General features: G+C 35.9%; 1 protein-coding gene across 1 annotated transcript in view; it reads right to left on the reverse strand.

Moving 5' to 3' along the window:
• LOC149563714 (pentatricopeptide repeat-containing protein At2g13600-like) overlaps positions 1-8,512 on the reverse strand; it is a 29,201-nt gene extending 20,689 nt beyond the window's left edge. The window contains exons 1-2 of the mRNA XM_089826852.1: positions 7,280-8,512; positions 4,855-6,166 (exon numbers count right to left, since the gene is read on the reverse strand). Of these exons, the coding sequence (XP_089682978.1) occupies positions 5,337-6,166; positions 7,280-8,222 (1,773 nt within the window). The 5' untranslated portion in view covers positions 8,223-8,512 and the 3' untranslated portion in view covers positions 4,855-5,336. The remainder of the gene's footprint in view (positions 1-4,854; positions 6,167-7,279) is intronic.
• Positions 8,513-11,262: the final 2,750 nt, after the last annotated feature.

Raw genomic sequence — 11,262 nt, forward strand, 5'->3', positions numbered from 1 at the left:
GATGGATTTTGTAATGGGGCTGCCACGAACACAAAAGGGGCATGATAGTGTATTTGTTGTAGTAGATAGGTTCAGCAAAATAGCTCACTTCTTACCATGTAAGTCGACCAATGATGCTTCTCATATAGCAAATCTCTTTTTCAAATAAGTCATAAGGATTCACGGGCTACCTCTCAACATAGTTTCAGACAACGATGTGAAGTTTGTAGGACACTTTTGGAGAACTTTATGGAGGAAACTTGGAACCAATTTATCATTCTCATCAGCATACCACCCTCAAACTGATGGCCAAACAAAGGTAGTTAATAGAACATTGGGCAAATTGTTTAATAACTCACAAGACAACATGCAGCAAAATGGGATGTAATCCTACCCCAAGCTGAATTTGCATTTAATGACTCCATCAATATAAGTACAGGAAATTTACCATTTCAAGTGGTGTATGGAATTCATCCTAGAGGGATTTTTGAGTTAAGAGATATGAGTTCACAGCAGCAAGTTAGTGCCCAAGGAGAAGAATTTGCTATAGCTATAAAAGAAATCCATGATGAAGTCAAAGAACAACTCCAACAAACCTCTGACAAGTATAAGAAGCATGCAGATCAGAAATAGAGACACTTAGAATTTGAAGTGGGAGATTTAGAATGGGCAAATCTCAAGAAAGAGAGGCTACCAAAAGGTAAATCTACCAAGCTTATGTTGAGAAAACTAGGTCCTTGTCAAATACTGAAGAAGTTTGGAACCAATGCTTATGAAATTCAATTACCACCTAAGATTGGCATTTCTCCCATCTTAAACATAGCAGACCTCACACCATTCAAAGCACCCACTAAAGAAATTGATACAGGACAGATTGTTGACACAGAAGACATTCAACGTCTACCATTTAAGCAGACACCATAGCTAGAAACGATACTTGACACCAAAGTCATAAAGCAGACAAGAGGAAAGGAGCTCAAGCAGTATTTGGTAAAATTCAAAAGTTATTCAGATGTAGATGCTGTGTGGATGACCGAACAAGATATCAGAAAGAAGGGACCACTCTACAAGAGCTCATCTCAAGTGGGCTTGAGATAACATTTCCTAGGGAGTATGGTGCAGGAGCACCCACATAAAATATTTTGGACGTGATTTTTGCATAAGCCAACTTGAGGAATTTATCCCGATTTCGTCATTAGGATAAGATCTTTTCTTGGGATTTGTTCAGACCATTGTGGGGTCATTATTCCCTATTCTATATTGATCTAGAGTATTCTGTAAGTTGTTCTTCCTATTTTGTAATAATCTAGAATGTTCTATAGACCGTTTTAGCAAGTATAAATAGATTTTTTAGGTTTAGGTTTAGGTTTATGTCAAGTTTTGGGATATGAAATTACAGGGAGAAAAAATCTATAGGAGAGCAAGTGTATATACTGTTTAAATGATGAATTTATTTGACGAATATTATTATCTATCTCTTGCTGGTGTTGGTTCCTTTTGTTTTTGCTTTGGTTGAGTTTATCTCTGCATCACAAACCAGGTAGTGACAAAGAGGGCTTCAGAGGAGTCAGTTTCCAGGCTAGCCACGGAGAGGGCAGCCTGAGAATCCGAGAGGGCAGCATTGTTAGCCCAACAGAATCAGCTACAGAAGGTGGCAGCAGAGAAGGAGCCGGTGGCAGAGGAAAGAGAGAAAGCTTGGAGAGATTGTTGAAATCATGCAATCATCTTTGGAGCTTTAGATGGAAGCTGAAGCAAAATTGAAAGTATGGAAGGAGCAAGTGTATAAGCTACAAGTAGAGTTGAACGAGCTTAGAGCACGGACAGCTAATACACCAAGGACGCATCCCTCTTCTTAGTGTCTAAATATTGATGTAACTAATTGTTTTGGTTGTAATTTGAGTTTGTAAGGGTTGTCTCTATTTTGTCGTCTAGAAAAGACTTTACTTTATTGGGGGGTTGATGTTGTCGGTAAACTCTATATTGTAGCCGACGGGTAAAATTGTATCTGAAAGAGCCCTTGATAGTTGAGTCACCCCTTCGGAAAAGTATATGTACACCGTCCGAAAGGGACTATTGAGACATCATCATAATCATATTGTAAGTATTGGAGTGCATATTGTGTATATGAATAAAATATATGTTCTGTGTTATATTTTACTATACTACATGCGATAAGTATCTCTTTACCCTATACAGTAAACATTATCTTCCTCTGTTGGTAGTTTACTATTTCGTTCAGGGTGCAATTTTATTTGCGAGTTGTTTCAAAATAAATATTGATAGTTACTGGTAGTTTGTACTTGAATTTCTATTTATAGCTTATGTGGCTTCTTATTTTAGTTTAGTAGTTTGTTACATTGTTTGTTGCTCTCCGGCAGTTACAAGTGTCAATTGGTTGTTGGTTGTGTTCTTCACAACTGTCAGGCCCTTTAAATGTGTTATGTATTGTCAAGGAAGCTGGCATGGTGTAGTTGGATTAATTGTAACCTTGGTTGATCATCTTTGGTCTATTTCTCTGCAATAAATTCATGAGTCAATAAAGATGCATTTTACTCTTGTATCTGGTATACACTGTCATCTCCATTATTACTTTATACATTTATTATATCAGATATAGCAGTAAAAGGTTACTAAGAATTTACTTGTTTAATATTGATCCTTCTCAATGTTTAATTGTCTTCATGTGAGCAAAAGTTGGTTAATGAATATGCTAGAAAGTGCTTCCCAAACCTTCACAAGTTGTCTCAAGACAATTTAGGTGGAGGCAAAATGGGTCTCTACAACCTATTTTAAAATTAAAAACAAAGAAGAGTACATATTCAAGCTTTGTCTCCTATTAATCAATGTTTCATGTAATTGGATTGTTTTGACTTTTAAGATGTGTCAAGTCACAAATATAATGATTAGTGAGAGTCAAAGGTGTCAATGTTTCATGTAATTAGATTGTTTTGACTTTTAAGATGTGTCAAGTCACAAATATAATGATTAGTGAGAGTCAAAGGTGTCATATACATGGATAATTGATTTAGACTTGCAAGGTTGAAGTCATTCAAAAATGAAGAGAAAGTCCAAGTTTATGGAGGTCATTGAGGTTTTCTTTAAAAACTAGAACTTTACCAAGGACAGTTTGGAAAATATTTTGATTTTGTACCATAAATTTGCAAGTCTGGTCTCATGAATAAGATTTAGATGGATTCCTCAGATGTTAACAGTTGTCAATCAATGTTGTAGTGTTCAAAAGATGTTTTTCTGGTATGCACACAATAATCTTAACAACATGCCGTTACATGTTTCTGTTGTAAGAAGATATGTATGTGCACATGCCTGCACACACACACACACATATATATAATATACATGTGTATATGGATATGGATATGGATGTCGATATGTGTATGTATATACATATACATATGTATTTATGTGTACTGAAATTTCATGATTATTCTCTCTCTGTAACTTGTGGTTAACAACATTCCCTGTTATATTGTATTAATATCTTTGCAAGGAGAATAATGCACCACGTCATAGTCTTCAGTAAGACTTCAAGCACCAAATAATACGATGGTACAAAAAATTCACAGGTTGACATGATTAAATATGTAAGAGTACGATAATGCCTTCCCAGTTTGTTAGGTTCATAGGACATGCAACATTGGGGCAAAAATAAAATAATTGTCAGATGCAAAAGGCTGAGACCCAAGTTGTAAAATCTCAGCATCCTTAGAATAAAGTCCCCACGATAATGTGGGAAAAAAGCAAAACTGACATACACAAGAGTATTATGTATTGAGTTTCACATACACAAAATATTGTAGCACTAACATAAAATCAGTAGCAAATAATTTACCAAAAATTGATCTATCTTTAAAGTTTTGTTTGCACGCATCAATTAGTGTTAAGCTACTTTGCTCACATGATTTTGATTCCATATCAGAGTGTGATACTACTTCCCCAAGTTATTTATTACACAATCCCTATTTTATCACATTTCATTCCACCAAAAAAGACAACCTAAATGAGCAGTTGAGATCAATGGATGCTGAGAACACAATGTGTGAAAGAAATGGTTATGTCACATCAATTTCTATAGGAGATTACTGCTTTCAAAGATTCTGATGGTGCATTCACCATTTCACATTAGTTTTATTACAAATTCCTTAGAAATAAAAGTTTGATATTACTAACACAATTAGACATAGTTTCCTAACTGAATTGCTTCACTTCATTGTTAGACGTTGTATTGATACACACAGCTGGGAATGAGATAAAATCTGGCTCTGTTAGACAAATCAAAGTTCAAATGCCACTTATATCAAAAAGTTGAAAACCATTCCACATGAACTATATGCAGATTCACAATTTAGAATATTCTCCTTTCTGCTTAGGCAACAGTTCCCTCTGCTGTGGGGAAATTTCGAAATGAAGATTCAAGCCAAACTCAGCTTCAACACGCATGAGATGAAGATTAAATCCAGTCAAGACACCAAAGTTGAGATTTTAATATTGTAGTTGATATGCAGTATGAAGAGTTGTGTTTGTATCTCACATGATCATCACTTATGTGGCTACCTAGAAATGCAAATAGCATTTAAGAATTAACATAATCTACTTGATAAAATTACAAGTGCAAATACACTATGCTATCACATATACTAAATCTTTCCAGTACTAAAAACAATTGATTGTACATTTAACAAGCTTAGTTTTCCTCAATATAGAATTACACATTTCCCTCATTTAGCAAGTTTTGCTAACTTTAATTTAAGTAGGAAACATTACATCTTATCCTGCTCTGTATTTATCAATCTATCTATTTCTGTTATTCAATCAGGCAAAAAGATGGAATTAGTATTCAAAATTTCAAAAACTTACAAAATATGCCTTATGCTGGTGATGCCCCACCTAGTCGGCCTTGGAGAATGTTATATACCACCTGCATCACTGTTCTTTGTGCCTTTGGTAAGCGTCTTATCATTCCTGTGGTTCAACCAATGTAGGCAAGTAGTAAATCCATTTCTGAAGAGTGTGCTGAAGTAAAACAAAACTTTCTCTTTGGTTCTCATGAGTACAGATGTGGTGTAAATGTTGTTTTTTGAGCATCCTCTATAATCACCACAAGAATAGTATCCACTCTTGAAATGATGCTCATGATTGGCATCCATTGCATAAATCTCATGGGACAATCTTGGATAGGAACTTGGTACCAGAGTGGCAGTAGCCACAAACTTAAAATGTTCGAGTGGATGTGTTGACAAGTGCAAATGCAATGGTTGACATCTGGCTATGGTACCAAGCAAACTATTTCAGTTGTGACAGTAGTGACTATTGCTAGTTTCATCTAGGATACAATTCTGCTAACTTTCATACATTTCTTGCATATCTTGATGTATTGCCAATGCATTTCCTACTAAAAATGCGTGCACTTGTCCTTTGACTTCAATCCAACTACATGCTGGTGTCTTTCTAACTCCCCTCTCTTTCATCCTTCTCCGCACATTCTCCATGTCATCCCACCTTCCAGCTGCAGCATATATGTTTGATAGCACTACATAAGGTGAGGCATTTTCAGGTTCCAACTCAAAAAGTTCTTTCGCTGCTTGTTCCCCTAACATTATATTCTTGTGTACATAGCAGGCGGCAAGCAAACACCTCCACACCGTAACATCAGGTTTTATTGACATTTTCTTGATAAAGTCATATGCCTCGTCAAGTCGCCCACCACGACCAAATAAATCAACCATACAAACATAGTTTTCCATTTGGGGCACAATGTGGTAATCTTGACTCATGGAATCAAAATATTTCTGGCCCTCCTCAACAAGGCCCACATGACAGCATGCTGTCAAAACACAAACAAATGTGATATGGTTTGCTTTTACACCAGATTTCTGCATTTCTTCAAAGAGTTTAAGGGCCTCCCTGCCTTGGCCATGCATCGCATATCCAGCAATCATGGATGTCCATGAAACAGTGTTATGGTATGGCATTCTCTCAAACAAATCATGAGCTTTCTCTAAGCTCCCACATTTAGCATACATGTAAATAAGAGCACTTTGCAGAATGAATTCAGACTCAAACCCACTCTGAACTATATCTTGATGGATCTTGGTACCCAGTTCCAGGGCAGCCAACTCACCACATGCTGGGAGAACACTGGCAAAAGTTTTTGAATTCGGTTTCATGCCTGCCAGCAAGTTAAGAGATAAAAACATGTATAAGAAATATAAAAAGTTGACAGACCTCTCTGGAATACAAATGCTATTGGATTCATATTTGTAAATAGTTGGAAATTTAGGACCATAATAAATGCAGGAATACAAAGTAGCATCATCAGAGCTGAAAAAAGAAGTGGCGTATACTCGTCAAATGCAGAATCTTTTATCAAAACATAGGTAACCGTAATATGCTTAAAAAACTTGCAAATTGGTCAATCTAATCTTTGAATACATACAAAGTGGCACCACCAAAGATGCAATTAACTATAAACTGCAAGATTTTATATAGCGACGAGGCTAAGATTTCTTAAAAAAATGGTGAACTGTGAATCTAGAGATGCAACATTTTATATAAAAACATGGCTTGAAAATTCTAAGAATTGACTAATTTTCCAACCTTATTTTGCAGATATAGCAAGTGGACTCACCAAAGCCGTGTCCAACAATATGATGCAACATTGTTGAAGCTGTTTATGGAAAATTTGCTTGAAGCTAATCAGCTTTCAAGCGGATTACCTTAAACATTTTCCTGGAAATGGATGTTCTTGAGCAATCATAATCCTAATCGAATGCAACATTTTGTCTAAATATATGAATTATATTCTTTGAAAATTACTTTAATTTGTAAATATATAGAATGCAACCACTTCCATAAAAACAAGGCTAAAATTTTCTGAAAATCTGCTAATTGTTCAATCTAAACTGTGTACTACTATCAAGCTGTATCATCAAACCTACAATAGATTATAGGTTGAAAATTTGTTAATTGGTGAATCTATAGAATGCAACTTATTAATTGAAAACATGGCTATAAATTTGAAACGTACTGTATTGGTGAAATTTTTGCAGAGGTATCAAGTGGCACCAAAAGTACAGATCAATATACAAGCAATAATTGGATTAAAAACTATCTCAATATTTACATAGACACATATATGAATGCATGTCTGTCTATATGAATATGTGTGTGTGTGTGTGCATACTTTAGACTGTAGAAGTTAATGGCAAATGTAACTTTCGGAAAATTAAGAATGAGACTATATTGGGAACATAATATACAGTCCGTTGAAACGTTGCCTTGCCTTCAAGTTGCATGTGCTTGAAAAGTCTCAAGGCCTCTTCGCACTTGCCATCATGCACACATACTCCAATCACGGTATTCCATGACGCAATATCCCTGTTTGGCATTCTTTGAAATATTTTCAGTGCTTTCTCAGCATCACCATTCTGCGCGTACCCTGCAATAACTGCATTCCAGCTAATCACATCCGGCTGAGGCATCTTCTCAAACATACAAACAGCCTCATCGAGGCGCCCGTTCTGCGCAAAGCCTGAAATAATGGCATTCCATGAAACCACATCTCGTTGGGACATTTGGTCAAACACTTGGCGCGCAGCCTCCATGCTGGCACATTTCGCATACATATCCACAAGAGCACTCTGTACAAACAAGTCAGACTCAAATCCACTTCTAATGATGTCGCTGTGAATTCCTGAGCCCTCTTTAAGGACTCCTAACTTAGCGCACGCAGGCAGAACGCTGGCAAAGGTAAAATTGCTGGGTTTCGCACCAGTATTTTTCATTTGATTTAATAAAACCAGGGCTTTCTCAGGGAATCCATGTTTGCAATAAGCTGCCATCATGGAAGTCCACGAGAAGTCATCTGCTTCACACATCTGGTTCAAAATACCGCGGGCTTCCGCCACGCAGCCACACCTGGCATACATAGTGACCAGTGCACTTTGTACCATTGTATTAGGGATAAAACCCTGGTTGTTCATCTGAGTGTGTAGCTGTTTACCCTCCGCGAAGGCATTTCTTTTAACGCAGGCGTGGAAGAAAGAGGCGTATGTGAAGGGGTCTCCTACACAGCGGTCATCACGCTGTAAGTGTTGCAGGGCTTCTTTTAAACGACCCTGCTTGCACATGTTTCTAATATCTTGCTGTGAACAATGGTGGTTGGATTTATTGGCCATTCTAACATGCTGAAAGCCGAAATTTAATCGATTTCTTGACGACACCATTCGAATTCCTTGAATTAAACCATCAAATCGTTTATTCTGCTATACGATAAGATCATTACATAACTTATTTGAATGTATTAATTTCTGTAGCATCGATATTGCTACAAGCTGAAATCAAGAAGTGTTTCTGCCTCGTATAAGTTTGAACTTTCCATATACTCTTGTGTTCTTAGGAATCGCTTGTGGATAAATAAGGTTTGACAAGAAACAGGATCCTTCATCTTCCTGTAACCAGAAAATGTAAAAGATGTAGGAAAGTAGCGAAATCAGTTGTTGCTTCTTTTTCTCCTCAGATTCTGTTGGTTGTTTTTGCAGACCTCTCATTTTGGGGAGCATCCAAAGAGAGCAACAACATTCTATCACGGTTGAGAGACATTGGGGTGCGGTAGCGGGTTGACTGTAAGGAGTAGCAGAAAGTAATTTAGGTTCCTATTGCAATGAATACAGATTTCAGCTACTTGAATGCTCTGTTCTTGCTATGGCCTTGGCATTCGAACTCTCACTGGTTCACGCCAATATAAGGAAACGAGCGGGTTCACCCATGTTTGTATTGCTGGAAAGTCCATAGAATGATAATAAGGGATCACACATATGCTAATAGTTGATCACTTCTTATTTTTCTCGGTTGCTCATTGGTCCATTTGCACAAAAAGTTTTTTTTTTTTTTTGAGTGAATGACCACTAGAGGTCTTAGTGGCGACTTTCACGCGAACATTTCAAAATGACACTTTTAGACCACCTCACACTTTCACAAAGAAAGTTACATCAAGTTACAAGATTGCCCATACACAAATGCGGAGATAAGAAAGTTTGTCAAGGAGAAGTTTCACAATGCCATGTGGAACAATAATATGAGTAGAAAAAAAACCTATTATATTAAGAATTTAATCCAACTAGGGAACTTGGGAAAAAACATTCCTTGGCACTGATATTAAAGGAAAGGCAAGGTTATTAGTGGCACAATTGAGAATGGGACTCATCACCTCAGGTGCGAGATAGGAAGATGTAAGAGGTCCAAAGAGACTTGGGAGCAGAGAATTTGCATATTGTGCAAGTCTGGAGTAGTTGAAATGGAATGGCATTTTCTCTCAAAATGCGCGACATACGACAACATTTGATCTCTCTATGATGTCATCTTGACAGCGAACAACATGCATAACTTATTTGAACAGGATAAGATAAAGCTGACCGTTGGTTTTTTAGTTAAGGTACATATCAAAATATTAGAAATGGAAAGGAATTTAGAAATTATCTAGGGCAGCTGTTCTTCGATCCCTTAGACTACTTTGGTCTCGTGGACGTCATTAAAAAACATTCATTCTACAAGTCCTATAAAGAGCTTTGTAAATATGAGAAAGTTGAAATGTTAGTTTTAAGCTCTTCACTCACCTATGGAGGTTCACTGAAAAATTAGCAAATTTTGACATACGGATTAGAAATTGTAGGTGAACGAAGTTAGCCTGGGCAACTACTGGGTCATTTCCCCTATTAACCAAACTCAAATTCGATGGCATGGGAACTCATCTCGGATATTCGTGTGACGCCAATGGCTACGAGGCAACATATAGAGGAGATGAACTAGTAGTCGAGTGGGCTCTAATAGGGAGAGACCCAATAGCCCCTAGGATAACTTTGGGCACCTAGATATTTTAAACCGTAAGTCGAATTATGTTGATTTTTTTTGTTGTATTTCTATAGATAAGTCAAGAGCTTAAAGCTAAGGTTTTGACATTTGGGCATTTATGGATCTCTTTGTAGAGGTCGTGGAGTGCAAAGTAGTCAAAAAGTACCATTTCATTACACTCGTCTGATACCTCTTTTGTTGTATTCGAAAACAAACCATGCAGATCATGAAGATCAAACACTGAAATTTTTAGAAAAATCCATGATTTTTTTGATTTTTTGAAAATTGGTCAACTGTATAGTTTGGATGGAAGATAGCCACGTCCTTAGTTGCTCACCAAAAAATACTAAAAACACTAGTACTCGTGGTAAAATGTCCTAGTAGTCGTTATGAAATGTCTCAATAGTGGTGCACAAATGGATCAATCACTAACCAAAAAACTTAAAAAATGATCGACTATTAGTACATGTGTGATTGGATATTAGAAGGTATTAATGACATCTACTTTATCATGGTCATTGGACCCCCTAATGGCTATTGGGTCTCTTCCCCTAGTCATCTCGTGAATATATTATCCAATCTTACTACACATTTTTACTATATATTATAATTAATTGTTAATAAAAAACATTCAACTATGTATAAAAAAATAGACCAATACTTGGAACACATGAAAACTTATAAATGTTATAGTAAAAATAAATAAATGAATTCATTAACAAATGAAATAAATAATTTTTTGTCTCAAATAAATTATCATAACTATCTTTTATATGTGTGTCACTTAAAAAATAATATGTACACTTGATAACTTAAGACATTCACTATAATAAATATTGGTATTTTCGCGTACTAATACTATTCTTATGTGTACAACTATTGGGGTAGCAATGTATATGCATAGAACAATTTATATTTATAATATGTCTTATCCCAAATATAAAAGGTGAATACTAACAAATGTTTTGTATTTTCCCATGAAATGTGTGAGATTGTCAAAAACTTTTAGTGTTCAATTGCTCGTCCCTTTGTGTTGGATATAGGTTGTACTTTATATAACAAATATTTATAATTAGTAATAACTATGGTCAATTTAAGTTGCATATATGTTATATTGCATACAATATTCTATTAATAACAAATAATATTTTTTAAATTCAATTACTAGAGATTTTTAGATTAAGTTTTGGTTGAATGTTTAAAAATTTATTTTTTAAACACATTTAACTAGGTGTGTTATATTAACGAATTGTGTGAGGAGTCGCGCCTTCAAACCTTAGTTGTAGGTAGTTAAATGTTAATTTTACATTTCGAAAAAAATAAAGGTCTTACGATATCCCATGCAACACCTACATGTTGATGAAGTTAGCCCTCACAACTACTGATCTCTCCTCCCTATGCATTTGTTCTTATTTT

The sequence above is a fragment of the Cupressus sempervirens genome, chromosome 4 (genome assembly GCF_028749045.1).
Source record: "Cupressus sempervirens isolate cs-2001-9-10 chromosome 4, ASM2874904v1, whole genome shotgun sequence".
NCBI classification, from domain to species: domain Eukaryota; kingdom Viridiplantae; phylum Streptophyta; class Pinopsida; order Cupressales; family Cupressaceae; genus Cupressus; species Cupressus sempervirens.